The sequence below is a fragment of the Mustelus asterias genome, chromosome 3 (assembly GCF_964213995.1).
Source record: "Mustelus asterias chromosome 3, sMusAst1.hap1.1, whole genome shotgun sequence".
NCBI classification, from domain to species: domain Eukaryota; kingdom Metazoa; phylum Chordata; class Chondrichthyes; order Carcharhiniformes; family Triakidae; genus Mustelus; species Mustelus asterias.
Genome location: NC_135803.1, coordinates 74,088,595 through 74,108,394, shown reverse-complemented (window position 1 = coordinate 74,108,394; position 19,800 = coordinate 74,088,595). Strand labels below are relative to the sequence as shown.

Genomic DNA, 19,800 nt, shown 5'->3' with positions numbered 1-19,800 from the left:
AGGAGGTTGGTCCTGCTCCAGGTGAAAGGCCTGAGCTCCTCCGGAAGGGGGTCCGTCTCCCAAGGACCGACAAGGAGTCCGGAGCACTTGGCCCAGTTGATCCTGGCGACGGAGTACACCGCCTGGCATTCTCGCATCCTCCGCAGGTCAGCCGGGTCCGTGAACATGAGGAGCACGTCGTCGGCGTAAGCTGACAGGACCACACCTACGTCCGGTCCGCGCAGGGCCAAACCTGACAACCTCCTCCGCAAGAGGCGCAGGAATGGCTCCACGCATACGGAATACAGTTGGCCGAACAAGGGGCAGCCCTGCCGTACTCCTCTCCCAAAGCGAAGGGGCGCCGTCGGGGACCCGTTAACCTTAATCAGACACTCTGCGGCAGAGTACAGTAATCGGATCCGGGCGACAAAATGCGTCCCGAATCCGAATGCCCGCAGAGTCCCGAGTAAATACTCGTGCTCCACCCTGTCGAACGCCTTCTCCTGATCTAATGACAAGAAGGCGCTCGACAGACCAGTCCTCTGGGTGTGATGTATTAGGTCCCGGACCAGGTGGAGATTATCATGTATACAACGGCCCGGGACCGTGTAGGACTGGTCAGGGTGGATCATGTGGTCCAGCACGGATCCAAGGCGTGAAGCTGTAGCCCTGGCAAAGATTTTATAATCCGTGCTGAGGAGGGAGACCGGGCGCCAGTTCTTCAGCAGGTGGAGATCCCCCTTCTTGGGCAACAGGGCAATGACGGCCCTGCGTCACGAAAGGGGCATCTCCCCGGTAGCGACGCTCTCCCCCAGGACCCCCGCGTAGTCGCTCCCCAGGACGTCCCAGAACGCCCTGAAGAACTCTACTGTCAGCCCGTCCAGCCCAGGGGCCTTGCCCCGGCTGAGGCCATTTAGGGCGCCGGTCAGCTCGGCCATGGTGGTAGGGGCCTCGAACCTGCCGACGCCCTCCGGGCTGACCTGCGGCAGGTCCTCCCACAGAAGGTCTGCGGGCATCCTCGCTGGACGGATCCGGAGAGAAGAGCGAGGTGTAATACTCCCGGGCAATGGCCCGGATGCCCTCCGGATCCGAGACGGGGGAACCGTCGTCGGCCAGCAGCGTAAGGAGCTGCTGACGGTTAGCCCGCCCTCTTTCCAGCGAGTAGAAGAAGGGGGAGCCGTGGTCCAGGTCCACCTGGAACTGGAGCCGCGACCTCACGTACGTGCCGCGAGACCTGGCAAGCTGCAGGTCCCGCAGCGCGCCCTTCTTCTCCCTGTACTCCGAACGCAGGGCCGGGTCCGCGTCAGGCTGACTGAGACGTGCCTCCAGGTCGAGCACCTCCTTCTCCAACTCCTCGAGCCTGGATTTCCGCCTCTTTGTCGACCCCCTCGCGTACCCCTGACAGAAGGTACAGACGTGAGTCTTGCCCACATCCCACCAGAGCCTCAAGGAGGGGAAGCCTCCCCGCTTCCTTCTCCAGCCGGCCCAGAATCGACGGAACGAGTCCAGGAAGCGCTCGTCCTCCAGCAGCGTGTTGTTAAAGTGCCAGTACGCGGACCCCTGCCGGATGCGAGACGGCGCAAAGTCCGCCCACACCAGGTTGTGGTCCGTGCACGACACCGACCGCATGGAGACCGAAGACACGCCGGACACGTGCGCCTTCGAAATGTAAAGGCGGTCGAGCCTGGACGCTCCGACTCCAGGCCTCACGTAAGTGAAGGCGCTGGAGCCAGGATGGAGATGTCTCCAGACGTCCACCAAGTCGTGGGACCCGAGCAGGTCCCGCAACTTCACCACCGCCGGAGTGCGCAGCCAGGGGCCGGTGCGGTCCCGTGCCTCGAGGATGCAGTTGAAATCTCCCCCGAGGATAATGCATTCGCCCCCTGCGATGGTGTCGATGTGAGCGGACACTTTCTCGTAGAAAGTCGTTTGCTGCGGTCCGCCGCCCGGGGCGTAGACATTCAGCAAGTGAATGACCACGCCCCCCTCACGGACCGTCAAGTGCAGCAACCGGCTCCTTGACCCCCAAGATCTCCGGCTTATAACGCGGGGCCAACAAGATAGCCACCCCGCTAGAAGCGAGCGTGAGGTGGCTCATGTAGACCCCCCCTCGCCACTCCAGGAGCCATTGGGCTTCGTCTCCCGGAACGGTGTGGGTTTCCTGCAGGAAACACCGCATACTTCCCGTCACGGAGGACCGAGAAGTTCTGGAACCTGCGGTGTGGCTCACTGCTGCCGTTGATGTTGAGGCTGGCTATGGTCACCTTCATGTCAGCAGCTTTGTGCCACCGTCACCACTTAACTAGGTGTGTGGGGGGGCGCTGGCGCAATTTTCGCCAGTCCGCCCCCCACCTTTTCGAGCCCGTGGAGGAACCGCAGTACCCAGCGCCGCTCTATTTTCTCCAGGCCCGGGGAGGCATGCGAGCATGCCCTCACGGACCGGACGAGCCACGCCAGGTCCGGCCAGCGGCCGAGGGCTAGCCGGATTATGTCGGAGCGACCAGAATGGTTACGGACAAAGACCTTGAGGTCCTTGGAGGGGATGACGGACGACTCGGTGGGGGGCACGAGGGAGGCCCCCGCCTCGCTCTGGGCAGACTCCAAAAGTGTCCCCGTGCCCTCCACCGAGCCGCTGACCTTCTCAGGGCGGTCGCCCCTCGACTCAGAGTCCCCCGCCGCAGGACGTACGGCAGGCGGCATGGAGCCGCCAACTAGCCCCTCCCCGATCCCACCCCCAGGATCGGTGGAGGAGGGGTTCCCCCGGGCTCACCCTTCCCGGTTTGCGGGCCCCCGTGCGACGGCGGCCCAGTCGCCCCTCTGCCCCAGACGCTTGGACACCCCCCAGGTCCGGTGCAACCTTCGGACTGAGGTTGGGGATGTCCAGCGTCCAAGGTCGGGACGGAGAGGACGAGTGGATCGTCTCCTCGCCGCCGCCGCACGGGGACACGAACATTGGGGTGTCGCCCCAGTCCCCCAACATACTAAAAAAGAATTCCGGGTTGTAACCGGCCGGGTGGAACGGAGCCGCGGGGGCCCCGCTGCCACCCGGCCCCGGGGACTCCTCGCCGGGGGACTGAGGCAGCACATGTTTCGATTTATAGGGTGCCTTGCCCCCTTTTTTCAGGGGACAAGGCACAAAGACAGGTGGGGGCACGGCAGGAGATGATTCACAAGGAGGGAGGGGCACGCAGACCTCGAACTCCACAGTGCCTGAGGGGCCCCGTCTCTTTTTGTTAACCTGCCCTCGGGCAGGCGAGGCCCCTCACCCCTCTTCGCCTTGCCGCACCCCCCCTGCTCCCCCGTCACGTCCCCCCTAGGTGGCGGCGTCGCCAGTGTTGCCGGCTCGGGGTCGCTAACCCCCCCATGCTCGGGCCCATGATCCCGGGCATCCGCGGCGCCGGACCCAGCACTAGGCCCCGGAGAGCCCACGGGCCCGGCAGGTGGGGGGGGGGGGGGGGGGCAGCTGAGGTGACAGCTGCTGCCGGCGTGGCCTCCCCTCGCGGGGGGGCAGATGGTACTCGTTTGGGGGGAGAGGGGGCTGCGGTGCCAGCTGCGGCCGCCTTGGGTTGGCGGTCGGTGGCCTTGGAGACGGGGCAGTTTTTCCTCACGTGCCCCGCCTCCTTACAGGCATGGCACCGCACACCGTCCGCGGACCAAAAGACCGGGTAAGTGGTCCCCTCATGGGGGATATTGAACCCTCCCTCCAGTTCCTCCTCCCGGGCCAGGCGGACAAAAACCTGGCGCCGGAAGGAGTATATATGGCGGAGGGAGGGGTCCCGAAGGCCGAGCGGGATCGGCTGCACCCGGACCTGACCTCCCCCAGTAGATGGAGGTGGGGGAGGAGGAGCTCACTCGGTAGGAAAGGCGGGACGTTCGATAACACGATCTTATGGGCGGTGGCCTCCAATGGGTCCACCGCCAGGAACGTCCCGCCAACCGTGAGCCCCCTCTCCAGGGCGAGGTGGACCGCCCGCTCGGCCTTCAGGAAAAATACGGCCTGGCCATACATCTTCGAGGCCGCGACAATGGCTGAGGGGCCGACAACCCCAGCCATTGCCTTTACGCAGGCCTCGATAGACATGTCGGGGTGGGCGTAGCACTTTACCCCGAGCTGCCGCGTGATTAGGGAAAATGGCGGCAGGGCCTTGGGAGCGGCGGGGGCTCTGGCAGCCGCCACGCCCGCATAGGTGGGCCGAGAAGGCCCTGCCACCGGCGACGCTGGCGATGTCACCATCCTTTCAAGGGAGTGCTACGCCCACCCCAAGACTGCCCAGATGTACAGCAGGGCGTATGCGAGTAGGGGAAAATAAGGGAGGGTGGGGTAGGTGGGGAGGGTCGCACCCTTGTTACATGCATCTAATTTCCCGTTTAATGTCTACCTTAACACTACCGTTTGGAGCATTGCGCTGATTTTATCCTTAACTAACAACACCACCATCTCCTTTCCCTTTCTTCCTATCTGGACCATTTGTTTCAAATTTCCATCCCTCTCTTAGTTTCACAAGGTCCATCTCTTGACATTTCCCTTCCCAGATCTCTCTGTCTCCATTTCTGGTGAAAGATTGACCACCAATATTCAAATCCACCGGCTCCTACAGCTACCTCAACTCCAGCTCCTCACATCCTGGTTCCTGTCAGGTCTCCATCCCGTTCTCCCATTCTCTCCACCACCATCACATCTGTTCTAATGATGTCACCTTTGAAAATGGTACCTTTGACATGTCTGCCCTTCTCCCTAACCAGTTTCCCCCTACCTGTGGTTGACGGCACACTCAACCAGGTTCAACCCATTTCCTGCACCTCTGCCCTTACCCCTTCCCCTCACTCCCAGAGCCATGATAGAGCCTCCCTGTCTTCACTTTCCAGCCCACTGGCCTCTGCATTCAAAGGATCATCCTCCACCAATTCCAGCATGATACTACCACAAATCAATCATATGTAATCTAATCATTATGAAGTGCTTCGAAGGGCATGCATCAACTCTGGTCTACCAGGTTGCCTGGATCCACAACAGTTTGCCTATCGCCGTAACAGATCCACAGCAGACATCATCTCTCTGGCCCTACACTCAATCCTAGAACACCTGAATAACCTGGGTGGCACAGTAATACAGTAGTTAGCACTGCTGCTTCACAGCACCAGGGACACGTGTTCGATTCCCGGCTTGGGTCACTGTCCGTGTGGAGTTTGCACATTCTCCTCGTGTCTGCGTGGGTTTCCTCCGGGTGCTCCAGTTTCTTCCCACATTCTGAAGACGTGCTGGTTAGGTGCATTGACCCAAACAGGCACCAGACTGTGGCGACTAGGGGAATTTCACAGTAACTTCATTGCAGTGTTAATGTAAGCCTTACTTGTGAATAATAAATAAACTTAACAAGGGCACTTATGTCAGCTCCTATTTATTGACTATAGCTCAGCCTTCAACACCATTATCCCAACAAAACTCATCTTCAAACTCTGTGGCCTAGGGCTCGGCTTCTCCCTCTGCAACTGGATCCTAGACTTCTTAACCCACAGACTGCAATCAGGAAGGATAGGCAACGACACCTCTTCCACAATCATCCTCAATACCAGTGCCCTGCAAGGCTATGTTCTCAGCCCCTTCCTATACTCGTTATACACTTATGACACTTCTGGCCAAATTCTGCTCCAACTCCATTTTCAAGTTTGCTGATGACACTACCATAGTGGGTCAGATCTCAAACAATGATGAAACGGAGTCGAGAAAAGAGATAGAGGATCCGGTGAAATGGTACAATGACAATAATCTCTCCCTCAATATTAGTAAAACGTATAGATAGTCATCAACTTCAGGAAGCGTAGTGGGGGACATGCCCCGTCTACATCAATGGCGATGAAGTGGAAATGGTCAAGTTTCAAGGTGTTCAGATTACCAACCTGTCCTGGTCCCTCCAGATTGGCACTATAGTTAACAAAGCCCACCAACGCCTCTACTTTCTCAGGGGACCAAGGCAATTCAACATGTTTGTTACAACTCTCATCATTTTTTACTGATGCAACCATAGAAAGGATCCTTTCCGGATGTATCACAGCTTGGTATGGCTCCTGCTCTGACCAAGATCACAAGAAACTACAAAAAACTGTGAACGTAGCCCAGTCCATCAGCAAACCAGCCTCCCTTCCATTGACTCGGTCTACACTTCCCGCTGCCTCGGAAAAACAATCAGCATAAATAAGGACCCAACGCATCCCAGACATACTCTTTTCCACCTTCTTCCCTCAGGAAAAAAGGTAGAAAATCTGAGATCATGAATCAACAGACTCAAGAACAGCTTCTTCCCTGCTGCCGTCAGACTTTTGAATGGACCAACCATATATTAAGTTGATCTTGCTCTATACCCTAGCTATGACTGTAACACAATATCCTACACCCTATCCTTCTTCCCTATGTACTCTATGAACGGTATGTTTTGTCTGTATCGCATGCAAGAAACAACACTCTTTACTGTATTCCAATACTTGTGACAATAATATATTATATTGTACCCTTGAATACTATTTTGCGCTGTTAATTTGTCTACCTTATTGCAAATTTTCCATGCATCAACACCTAGCATAGATTCAAGTTAAACGGCAGAAGCATCAAAGGATCATGAGGAAGAGCTTTTTTATGTAGAGGGTGGTGGGTGTCTGGAATTCACTGCCTTAGTTGGAGGAGGAGGAAGAAACCCTAAACCCTTTTTAAAAAAAAAAGTACCTGGATCTGCACCTTAAATGCTGGAAGCTGTGGGACTATGGGCCGTGTGCGGGAAGGTATGATTAAAAGGGCATCCGGGTGTTAGTAGGTCGGCATGGACAATATGGGCCGAATATTGTATCATTTCTGTACCTTTACTTGTCTTTTTAATGTTTTTACACATGATGTTTTGCTCCCCGCCTGTGACTCACCCTCTTGGTCACTGGGTTCCTCATTCCTCTGCTGCGGAAACTGCTGCCGGATCTGTTCCTGAAGTTCGGTGTTTACCAGGCTGCCGCCTCGGGCCTTGGTCCTCGCCCAGTTGGACAGGCGGCGGCGACACAGCGGACAGTTCAGGTTACTGATCTCTACCGTCTGCTGGAAGCAGCTCAGGCACAGCGAGTGTCCGCACGGCGGCGTCACCGGCTCCGCCAGCAGCTCCTGGCAAACCGGGCACAGGCACTCGGCCAGGCTGAGGGCCGGAGGCTGGAGCGGGGCCTCGGGTTCGGCCAGGCCGCTCCGTCTCTTTCGCCCCATTGTGGCCGCTCCAGTCCAGATTGGGAGTGGCTCTGCGTTCCCTCACCTTCTCGGTGCAATTCTGAAGGGGGTAGAGAGGCTGCCAAGCCCTCCTCCCCTCCCCCCAGCCTGGCTGAGGGAAAACTCCCCACAACCGCCGCCTTTCTTCAAATCACTGCCATTTCCCGCTCGAGCACAAACGACCGCACTGCGGCTGCGCGCGTTCTCCCCGGCAACCGCCGCACTGCGGCTGCGCATCCTGGCAACCGCTCGATCCCACTGCGACTACGCGTGTTCTCCCCTGGCAACCAAACTAGTGCAGTGCGGCTGCGCCGGGCTGTCTGGACACTGAAGCAACTCTTGTGCAAATGGAGCAAGGTTTGGATCTGGGAGCGGTATTGGCATCCTTGCTTTTCCTGATATCTGTTAATGAGCTACATTTTGTGTGCAGTGGTCACTTTCAAAGTTTGTGGATGTTATGAAACTTGGAAGAGTTGTAAACTGTGAGTCCACCTGAAAAGAACATGGACGAATTGGTGAAATGAGCAGATAGATGGCAGCTTAAGTTGAACACAGTAAGAAGTCTTACAACACCAGGTTAAAGTCCAACAGGTTTATTTGGTAGCAAATACCATACACTTTCGGAGCGTGCTGCTCCTTCGTCAGATGGAGTGGAAATGTGCTCTCAAACAGTGCACAGAGACACAGAAATCAAGTTACAGAATACTAATTAGAATGCGAATCCCTACAGCCAGCCAGGTCTTAAAGGTACAGACAATGTGGGTGGAGGGAGCATTAAACACAGGTTAAAGAGATGTCTATTGTCTCCAGACGGAACAGCTCCACATCAAGATTAACACTTACATTAACTCCACATCAAGATTAAGTTGAATGCAGAGAAGTGTGAGGTGATGCATTTTGTTAGGAAGAACATGGAGAGACAACATAAAATAAGGGTACAATTGTTAATGGAGTGCAAGAGAAGAGGGGCCTGGGTGTATATGTGCATAGATTTTATTCTTTTTTTTTCATTCGTGAGGCATGGGCATCACTGGCTGACATGATGTGGAGATGCCGGCGCTGGACTGGGGTAAACACAGTAAGAAGTCTCACAACACCAGGTTGAACTGGCTGGCAGCATTTATTGCTGTCCCTCGTTGCCCAAGGGCAGCTGAGAGTCCAGCACTTTGCTGTGGCTCTGGAGTCACACAGTAAGAAGTTTAACAACACCAGGTTAAAGTCCAACAGGTTTATTTGGTAGCAAAAGCCACACAAGCTTTCGGAGCTGCAAGCCCCTTCTTCAGGTGAGTGGGAATTCTGTTCACAAACAGAGCATATAAAGACACAAACTCAATTTACATGAATAATGGTTGGAATGCGAATACTTACAGCTAATCAAGTCTTTAAGAAACAAATCAACGTGAGTGGAGAGAGCATCAAGACAGGCTAAAAAGATGTGTATTGTCTCCAGACAAGACAGCCAGTGAAACTCTGGGGGTTACAAATAGTGTGACATGAACCCAATATCCCGGTTGAGGCCGTCCTCGTGTGTGCGGAACTTGGCTATCAGTTTCTGCTCAGCGACTCTGCGCCGTCGTGTGTCGCGAAGGCCGCCTTGGAGAACGCTTACCCGAATATCAGAGGCCGAATGCCAACGTTGTCTACCTGATACGCTGCAAGAAAGGATGTCCCGAGGCATGGTACATCGGGGAAACTATGCAGACGCTGCGACAACGGATGAATGAACACCGCTCGACAATCACCAGGCAAGACTGTTCTCTTCCTGTTGGGGAGCACTTTAGCGGTCACGGGCATTCGGCCTCTGATATTCGGGTAAGCATTCTCCAAGGCGGCCTTCACGACACACGACGGCGCAGAGTCGCTGAGCAGAAACTGATAGCCAAGTTCCGCACACACGAGGACGGCCTAAACCGGGATATTGGGTTCATGTCACACTAATGGGGTGGTCAATAGGACTTTAAACTAGAGATTGGGGGGGAAGGGAAAGTCAGGGAACCAAGAGGTGAAGGAATCAGTGGGAAGCGTAGCTGCTTAGGATTACAAAAAATCACGAAAAGACAGCACTCAGGAGAGGTTACGATAGTCCCCATCTCACAAAATATGACACAGTGTCTGGAAAGGCTCAGTAGACCAAGGTCCACCACACTACGAAAACAAAAAGGGACGGTCAATAGGGAATTAAAGGTGCTATATTTAAATGCCCGCAGTGTCCGGAACAAGATAGATGAGCTTGTGGCCCAGATTGTGACTGGCAGGTATGATGTGGTAGGCATCACAGAGACGTGGTTGCAGGGGGTTCAGGACTGGCAGTTAAACATCCAGGGATTCACAACCTATCGAAAAGACAGAGGGGTGGGTAGAGGGGGCGGGGTTGCCTTGTTAATTAGAAATGAAATTAAATCAATAGCACTAAACGACATAGGGTCAGACGATGTGGAGTCTGTGTGGGTAGAGTTGAGGAACCACAAAGGCAAAAAAACCATAATGGGAGTTATGTACAGGCCTCCTGACAGTGGTCAGGACCAGGGGCACAAAATGCACCACGAAATAGAAAGGGCATGTCAGAAAGGCAAGGTCACAGTGATCATGGGGGATTTCAATATGCAGGTGGACTGGGTAAATAATGTTGCCAGTGGACCCAAAGAAAGGGAATTCATTGAATGTTTACAGGATGGCTTTTTGGAACAGCTTGTGATGGAGCCCACAAGGGAACAGGCTATTCTGGACTTAGTGTTATGTAATGAGCCAGACGTGATAAAAGATCTTAAAGTAAGGGAACACTTAGGAAGCAGTGATCATAATATGGTAGAATTCAGTCTGCAATTTGAAAGAAGGAAGGCAGAATCAGATGTGAAGGTTCTACAGTTAAATAAAGGTAATTACAGGCGCATGAGGGAGGAACTGACAAAAATCGACTGGAAGCAGAGCCTAGTGGGAAAGACAGTAGAACAGCAATGGCAGGAGTTTCTGGGAGTAATTGAGGACACAGTGCAGAGGTTCATCCCAAACAAAAGAAAGGTTATCAGAGGGGGGATTAGGCAGCCATGGCTGACAAAGGAAGTCAGGGAATGCATCAAGGCAAAAGAGAGAGCCTATAATGTGGCAAAGAGTAGTGGGAAGTCAGAAGATTGGGAAGGCTATAAAAACAAACAGAGGATAACAAAGAGAGAAATAAGGAAGGAGAGGATCAAATATGAAGGTAGGCTAGCCAGTAACATTAGGAATGATAGTAAAAGTTTCTTTAAATACATTAAAAACAAACGGGAGGCAAAAGTAGACATTGGGCCGCTCCAAAATGACGCTGGTAATCTAGTGATGGGAGACAAGGAAATAGCTGAGGAACTTAATAAGTACTTTGCGTCAGTCTTCACAGTAGAAGACATGAGTAATATCCCAACAATTCAGGAAAGTCAGGGGGCAGAGTTGAATATGGTTGCCATCACAAAGGAGAAAGTGCTAGAGAAACTAAAAGGTCTGAAAATTGATAAATCTCCGGGCCCAGATGGGCTACATCCTAGAGTTCTAAAGGAGATAGCTGAAGAAATAGTGGAGGCGTTAGTTATGATCTTTCAAAAGTCACTGGAGTCAGGGAAAGTCCCAGAGGATTGGAAAATCGCTGTTGTAACCCCACTGTTCAAGAAGGGAACAAGAAAAAAGATGGAAAATTATAGGCCAATTAGCCTAACCTCAGTTGTTGGCAAAATTCTAGAATCCATCGTTAAGGATGAGATTTCTAAATTCTTGGAAGTGCAGGGTCGGATTAAGACAAGTCAGCATGGATTTAGTAAGGGGAGGTCGTGCCTGACAAACCTGTTAGAGTTCTTTGAAGAGATAACAAATAGGTTAGACCAAGGAGAGCCAATGGATGTTATCTATCTTGACTTCCAAAAGGCCTTTGACAAGGTGCCTCACGGGAGACTGCTGAGTAAAATAAGGGCCCATGGTATTCGAGGCAAGGTACTAACATGGATTGACGATTGGCTGTCAGACAGAAGGCAGAGAGTTGGGATAAAAGGTTCTTTCTCAGAATGGCAACCGGTGACAAGTGGTGTCCCGCAGGGTTCAGTGTTGGGGCCACAGCTGTTCTCTTTATATATTAACGATCTAGATGACGGGACTGGGAGCATTCTGGCCAAGTTTGCCGATGATACAAAGATAGGTGGAGGGGCAGGTAGTATTGAGGAGGTGGGGAGGCTGCAGAAAGATTTAGACAGTTTAGGAGAGTGGTCCAAGAAGTGGCTGATGAAATTCAACGTGGGCAAGTGCGAGGTCGTACACTTTGGAAAAAAGAATAGAGGCATGGACTATTTTCTAAACGGTGACAAAATTCATAATGCTAAAGTGCAAAGGGACTTGGGAGTCCTAGTCCAGGATTCTCTAAAGGTAAACTTGCAGGTTGAGTCCGTAATTAAGAAAGCAAATGTAATGTTGTCATTTATCTCAAGAGGCTTGGAATACAAAAGCAGGGATGTACTTCTGAGGCTTTATAAAGCACTGGTTAGGCCCCATTTGGAGTACTGTGAGCAATTTTGGGCCCCACACCTCAGGAAGGACATACTGGCACTGGAGCGGGTCCAGCGGAGATTCACACGGATGATCCCAGGAATGGTAGGCCTGACATACGATGAACGTCTGAGGATCGTGGGATTATATTCATTGGAGTTTAGGAGGTTGAGGGGAGATCTGATAGAAACTTACAAGATAATGAACGGCTTAGATAGGATGGACGTAGGGAAGTTGTTTCCATTAACAGGGGAGACTAGGACGCGGGGGCACAGCCTTAGAATAAAAGGGAGTCACTTTAGAACAGAGATGAGGAGAAATTTCTTCAGCCAGAGAGTGGTGGGTCTGTGGAATTCATTGCCACAGAGGGCTGTGGAGGCCGAGACGTTGAGCGTCTTCAAGACAGAAATTGATAAATTCTTGATTTCTCGAGGAATTAAGGGCTATGGGGAGAGAGCGGGTAAATGGAGTTGAAATCAACCATGATTGAATGGTGGAGTGGACTCGATGGGCCGAATGGCCTTACTTCCGCTCCTATGTCTTATGGTCTTATGGTCTTATTTGTAACCCCCACAGAGTTTCACTGGCTGTCTTGTCTGGAGACAATACACATCTTTTTAGCCTGTCTTGATGCTCTCTCCACTCACGTTGTTTTGTTTTTTAAAGACTTGATTAGTTGTAAGTATTCGCATTCCAACCATTATTCATGTAAATTGAGTTTGTGTCTTTATATGCTCTGTTTGTGAACAGAATTCCCACTCACCTGAAGAAGGGGCTTGCAGCTCCGAAAGCTTGTGTGGCTTTTGCTACCAAATAAACCTGTTGGACTTTAACCTGGTGTTGTTAAACTTCTTACTGTGTTTACCCCAGTCCAACGCCGGCATCTCCACATCTGGAGTCACATGCAGGCCAGACCAGGTAAGGATGGCAGATTTCCTTCCCTAAAGGACATTAGTGAACCAGATAGGTTTTTCCAATAATCGACAATGGTTTCATGGGCATCAGTATATTCTTAATTCCAGATATTTTTATTGAATTCAAATTCCACCATCTGCCGTGTAGGATTTGAACCCGGTCCCCAGAACATTAGCTGATAACAGCATTAGGCCATCACCTTCCCAAGATCATTGAAGGGCAACACTGGTGCAGTGGGTGGATTGCTGCCTCATAGCGCCAGGGACCTAGGTTCAATTCCAGCCTTGGGTGATTGTGTAGAGTTTACAAAGATGTGCGGGTAGATGGATTCACCATGATAAAGGCACGGTGGCACAGTGGTTAGCACTGCTGCTTCACAGCGTCAGGGACCTGGGTTCGATTTCTGGCTTGGGTCACTGTCTGTGTGGAGTTTGCATGTTCTCCCCGTGTCTGCGTGGGTTTCCTCCGGGTGCTCCGGTTTCCTCCCACATTCTGAAAGACGTGCTGGTTAGGTGCATTGACCCAAACAGGTGCTGGACTGTGGCAACTAGGGGAAATTTCACAGTAACTTCATTGTAGTGTTAATGTAAGCCTTACTTGTGACTAATAAATAACTTTAAAAAAAAACTTTGTGTCCAAAGATGTGTAGGTCAGGTGGCGTAGATAGGGAGAAACTGTCCTTCTCATAAAAGGATTGAGTGTATGAGGGCAGGGTTTAAAGTGATTTGCTAAAGATGCAAATGTGATGGGAGAAAAACTTTTTCAGAAAGAGTGGTTTGGATCTGGAATGCACTGCCTTGAAGTATGTTGGAGACAGGTTCAATTGAACTATTCCAGAAGGTATTAGATGATTATTTGTTTATAAACAATGTGCAAGGTTGTGGGGAAAAGGCAGAGGAATGGCATTAAATCATGATGCTGATTTGAAGAGCCAGTGTTAACACGATGGGCCGAATGTTCTCCTCCTGCATCATAAGAGTTCTGTGATTCTGTGGATAATATCCAGGCTTGCGCTGATAGAGGGCAAGTAATATTCATGTCATACGAGTGTCAGCCAATGACCATCTCCATCAAGAGAGAATCTAACCATCACCCCTAGATATTCAATAGCATTACCATCGCTGAATTCCCCCACTATCAACATCCTCTGGGTCACCATTGACCAGAAACTAAATTGGACTGGCTAGATAAATACTGTGGCCAGAAGAGCAGGTCAGAGGTTAGGAATCCTATAACACGTAACTCACCTCCTAACTCCCAGTAAGAAGTCTCACAACACCAGGTTAAAGTCCAATAGATTTATTTGGTGGCACGAGCTTTCGGAGCGCTGCCCTTCATCAGGTGAGCACCCCGGAAGCTTCTGCTGTTGGATTTTAACCTGGTGTTGTGAGACTTCTTACTGTGCCTACCCCAGTCCAACGCTGGCATCTCCACATCACTTCTTACTCCCCAAAGCTTGTCCACTATCTACAAGTCAGGAGTGTGGTGGAATACTCTCCAGTTGCCTGATTGAGTGCAGCTCCCAAAATACACAAGAAACTCGACACCATCCAGAACAAAACAAGCTGCTTGATTGGCACCCCATCCACAAACATTCACTCCCTCCACTACCAATGCACAGTGGCAACAGTGTATACCATTTACAAGATACATTGCAGCAATTCATCAAGGCTCCTTCGACAACACCTTCCAAACCCACAGTTGTGACCACCACACAGCAGCAAACACATGAGAACACTCCAACCTGGAAGTTCCCTTCCAAGCCATTCACCATTCTGACTTGAAAATATATCACTATCACTGGATCAAAATTCTGGAACTACGTTCGTGACAGCATTGTGGGTGTACCTACACCCTACAGACTGCAGCAGTTCAAGAAGGAAGCTCAACATCACCTTCTCAAGCGCAACTAGGGATGGCCGATTAATGCTAGCCTAGCCAGTGATTCCCACAGTCCTGGAAAGAATTTTTAAAAATGCCCCACACCCACTATGGCTGCACAGTTTGTGCTAGGAGATGATTCCATGTTTAACCATCTCCTGGAAATGTTTCTGGAAACCTCTAATAGAAAAGGCAGGGGATACTTAAGATTTGAAATAGAAACATAAAATGCTGACAGCTGCAGAGTAAGGAATAGAGTTGACATGTCAGGTGGATGACCTTTCATCAGAAATCTACTGGAACTTCCCAGCTGTCCAGATTTACCCCAGTTTTCAGCCAGTGTCAAATCACCTGTTTATGAGTTATCCTTAAATAATGATCCTGAATTAATTTGCCCATAAAATACAGTGATTGACTTCTTCCGTCTGCGGATTCAGGTGTCTTAGCATTTATTTACTGAAGGTGGTGGTGGGCCACCCTCCTGAACTGCTATGATTCTAGTAGCGAAGATGCAGTCATGGTGTTCATAGGGAGAGAATTAGTGATGGGGAGAGATCTCCAGAATTCTGACCCAGCAACAGTGAACAATTGGTGATATCTGTCCAAATCAGGATGGTGTATGACCAGGAGGTGTGGGTGTTCCCATGTATCAGTGACCCTGATCTGGCTTAGGCTTAGTGCCAGAGGTCATGGGGCTGGAGCTTGCTGTTGACAGGCTGCAGTGTACCCTGCAGATAGCACACACTGCAGAGACTGCGTGTTGGTGGTGGAAGAGGGAGGGAATGTTTAAATTATTATGCTGCACATAAGTTACTATGACCTGTAGAAAGAGTTCAGCCAGAAACCAGGAAAGCTATATTAGGTGCTGTCCACAGACCGGGTGTGATAGGCCTGTGAGCTGATAGCACTTGGTGCTGCAATTCAATCTCTGCTGTCTAGTGTAATGAGGACATGTCCTCATCAAATGCACACAGACCATGGTCTGAAGCTAATTGGCAGCTTACTTGTTTCAATCGATGTGAAATTCACAGGAGCAATTTATTGCATAATGAATTTGCAATTTATTGAGAATATTACAATTTAGTCAATTTTAAAAATAAATGATTTTTATTGATGAGCTGTTCCTGGCTTGCAAGACAAAAGAACATGATTAACTCTAGCCAGGACAATTTATTCTTTCCACCATCATGACAGCAGCCAAACCAGCACCTTATTTTCCAGCGCAGACTGTTTCTGGATCACATTGGTCCGAGTTTCTGAAAGAACATTTGAGGATTTTGTTCTTCATGATGAGACATTTACTCAAGTTCATTTTACTGTAGCAATGAACTGTGACATTTCTAGTCCAGGGAGACTGCAATAAGGGGAGACGGGTGGTGGTATTGGCTTCATAAGAGTTTTACAGCACAGAGAGAGTGTTGCCACAGGACAAGTAATCCAGAGACCCAGGGTAATGCTCTGGCTGACCCGGGTTCGAATCCCACCATGGCAAATGGTGGAATTTTAATTCAATAATCTGGAATTAAAAGTCTAATGATGACCATGGAACCATTGTTGTAAAAACCCACCTGGTTAACTAATATTCTTTGGAAATTATTGTTGGCCTATATGTGACTCCAGACCCACAGCAATGTGGTTGATTCTTAACAGCTCTCTGAAATGGCCAACAAGTTAATAAAAATAACTGAAACCAAACAGACCACCTAGTGTTGACCTAGGCACCGGAAACAACAAAGGCAAACCCAGCCCTGTCAACCCTGCAATGTCCTACTTACTAACACCTCGGGGCTTGTGCCAAAATTGGGAGAGACTTTTACTCTCTCATTTGAAACAAAATCTAAATCCAATCATCATATGGTCATATATGAAGGGTCATGTGGACTCGAAACATTACCATCTTCTCTCTTCACAGATGCTGCCAGACCTGCTGAGTATATCCAGCGTTTTATGTTTTTATTTCAATCGTCTGATGGGCACTGACTCCTTAATGCTAAATTAAGCGAATCCATGGGATAAATCAAACAAAAATAATGTTGTTCTGATGACCCTGGGAGTCATCAATATCAACTCTGGACCCCATGAAATTTGGGAGGGTTGTATCACAGACGAGACAAGCAACAGCCTGAGATAGTCAAATCCACTTTAGTGTTCATGGGAACACTACCACCTGCAAGTTCCCATCCAAGTCACTCACCATCCTGACGTGGGAATATATTATTGCTGGGTCAAAGTCCTGGAACTTCCTCCCTAACAGTACACTGGGTGTACCTGTACCACACAGACTGCAGCAGTCCAAGAAGGCAGCTGACCACCACCACCTCGAGGGCAATTAGGGATGGGCAATAAACGCTGGTCTAGCCAGCGATGGCCACATCCCATGAATTAATTAAAAATCGCATGACTCAGTATAATTTGTTAATTCTTCCCCTTCCTTGACTCAGGGTGCTGGGTAATTAAGGTTGTAAGAGATGCATGTATTTCACTGCATCATAACATGTGCAAGAACACATGATATATCTTGGGCACTTTAAGCATTTTGTTGATCATGGCTCTGCATCACCCCAATCGACCCATTTACACATGACTGCACTGAACAGGAAAGATTGACAGAGGAAATGATGTCCATGTTAGTTTGCTTTTTAGGGACACATTAATTTACTTCTATACCATTCTGAAAAAACTTCACCATGGCTCTTATGTAATATTCACTCTCTTCTGGTGTCAGCACTGGCTCAGTGGTAGTACCCTTGCACCTGAGTGAGATGGCTGTTGGTCCAGGATCTAGTCCAGAGACCTGAGCACAAAATCCAGGCTAACACTCCAATGGTGCATCGTAGGAGTGCTGCACAGTCAGAAGTGCAATATTTTGTGAAACCAAGGCCTCTTCTGCCATTTTAGGTGGATGTAACAGATCCCTTGGCAATATTTTGAAGTCCTAACCAGCATCTAAAACATGACCTCGTTCATCATTTACTTCATTGCACTTTGTGGGAGCTTATGGAGCACAAACTGGCTATAATATTTCCTACACTACAACAGTGAGAACACTTCAAAAGTACTTCACTGGCAATAAATAAAGTGTTTTCAGGTGTCCTGGCATCATGGAAAGCGCAAAATGAATTTCAATTCTTCATTAAGATAAATCCGTTTACTGCAGCATGGAGACATCTGCAACATGGAGTATGTAAGAAATAGGAACAGGAGTAGGCCATTTGGCCTTCAAGCCTGCTCCACCATTTAATAAGATCATGATCCTGGCCTCAACTCTATGCCTGCAACCCCATAACCTTTGACTCCCTTGTAGAACAGAAATGTGTCCAGCTCTGTAGAGTTATATTGGACTCAAAACATTGACTTTCTTTCTCTCACCAAAGATGCGCCAAATCCACCGAGTTTTTCAAGCACTTTGTTTCCATTTCAGATCTCCAGCATCCGTCTTATTTTGCTTTTGTAACAATCTAAGTCAGCCCTGAATATAGAATAGAATAGAACTTTATTATCCAATAACCAATATATTCAATCAGCCAGGCACCACTGCTCAATTGGGAAGAGAATTCCAAAAGTTAACAACCCTCTGAGAGAAGAAATTCCTCCTCATCTCCGCCTTAAATGGGAGATTTGTTATTTTAAACTGTGCCCCAGTTCTTGATTTCCCCCATGAAGGGAAACATTCTCTCGTCATCCATCCTGTCAAACCTCTTCAGAATCTTATACATTTCAATGAGATCACCTCTCATTCTTCTAAACTTCAGTGACTCTTGCCCCAAGTTGCTCAACCATTCCTCATTAGACAACGACTTCATCCAAAGAATCAGCCTAGTTTACTTTCTTTGAACTGCTTCAAATACAAGTATATCCTTCCAAAACTGTACGCAGTTCTCAAGGTGTGGTGGACCAATGTTCTGTACAATCGTATCGAGAATTCCATACTTTTAAACTCCAACCAACCCCCCCCCCCTCCCCCCCCCCCTCCACCCCATTGCAATAAAGGACAGCATTCCATTTGCTTCCCCAATTATTTTTTGTGATTGATATACAAGGATACCCACGTTCCTCTGTACAGCAGCATTCTGAAGTCTTTCTCCATTTAAATAACATTTTGCTTTTCTATTTTTCCTGCCAAACTGAATGATCTCACATTTTCCCACACTATACTCCATCGGCCAAGTATTTGCCCACTCACTTACTATCAATATCCTTTTGCAGACTCTGTCCTCAAAACTTGCTTTCCTACCTATCTTTGTACTGTCATCAAATTTTGCTACAATACAATACAGTCAACTCCTTCATCCAATATAGATTGTAAATAGTCAAGACCCCAACACTGGTCCCTAAGACACCCCACTAGTTATGGTCTGCCAGCCTGAAAATGACCCATTCATACCAGCACTCTGTTTCCCGTTAATTAGCCAACCCTCTGTCCTGTGCATTGTTCTATGTGTCTGGGATAACGGCACTTGTAGCAAATCACTCCAAACTCTTGGGCTCAGGCGTACTGTTTTCCAATGCAGCGGGTGACATTCCATTACGTTTGGGAGCATGTTAGGAAGGAGAGTAGGACAAGAGTCCAAGTATCCCATGAGAATGCTGAATTTACAACGATACCGATAACTAAAGGCAACAAATTGGCGCAGGCAAGCAATAAGTAAAACCAATGCAAAGTTGCCAAAAGAGTGACTTGCAGAAACACTGCAGTCATGGAGGATTCCACTATTAAAGATACAGACTTGTTATTTTTTTAAAAATCTGAAATGAAAACTGAAAATGGTGGAAATATTCAACAGGCTCGGCAGCAATGTTTTAACTCGATGACCTTTCATCAAAACAACATGTTATTTTTGTTTGATTTATCCCATGGATTCACTTAATTTAGCATTAAGGAGTCAGTGCCCATCACACAATTGAAATAGAAACAGAAAATGCTGGATAAGTACTCAGCAAGTCTGGCAGCATCTGTGAAGAGAAAAACAGGCAACGTTTCCAGTCCACATGACCCTTCATATATGACCATATGATGCTTGGATTTAGATTTTGTTTCAAATGAGTGTAAAAGTCTGGAATTTAACCTCTCTTGGATTAGGACTTCACACTCTTGTGATGGAAAAACCTCCCCTTGTGTCCTAACTTTTAATTGCATACAGGTCTCAATTGTAACACAAATGAAACTGCCTGTTGAAAGCACAAAGTGAGCTGATTGATCATTGGTATGTAGGACTAAGTCACAGGCTGCGTCAAAATACATTCAAATCAACCCCACCTGGAATAGCTTCATACACTGCACGCTCTCA

The 19,800-nt window shown here is 49.2% G+C and overlaps 1 protein-coding gene across 4 annotated transcripts in view; it reads right to left on the bottom strand.

Annotated features, from left to right (window-relative positions):
* Positions 1–7,433, bottom strand: part of LOC144491424 (E3 ubiquitin-protein ligase RNF168-like) — a 34,180-nt gene extending 26,747 nt beyond the window's left edge. For 2 of the 4 annotated variants that reach the window (XM_078209232.1, XM_078209231.1), the window contains exon 1: positions 6,889–7,433. In XM_078209232.1, coding sequence (XP_078065358.1) covers positions 6,889–7,213 — 325 coding nt within the window. In that variant the 5' untranslated portion in view covers positions 7,214–7,433. Of the gene's footprint in view, positions 1–6,829 lie in introns of all 4 variants that reach the window. The other 2 variants (XM_078209234.1, XM_078209233.1) reach the window with 2 other exon arrangements.
* Positions 7,434–19,800: the final 12,367 nt, after the last annotated feature.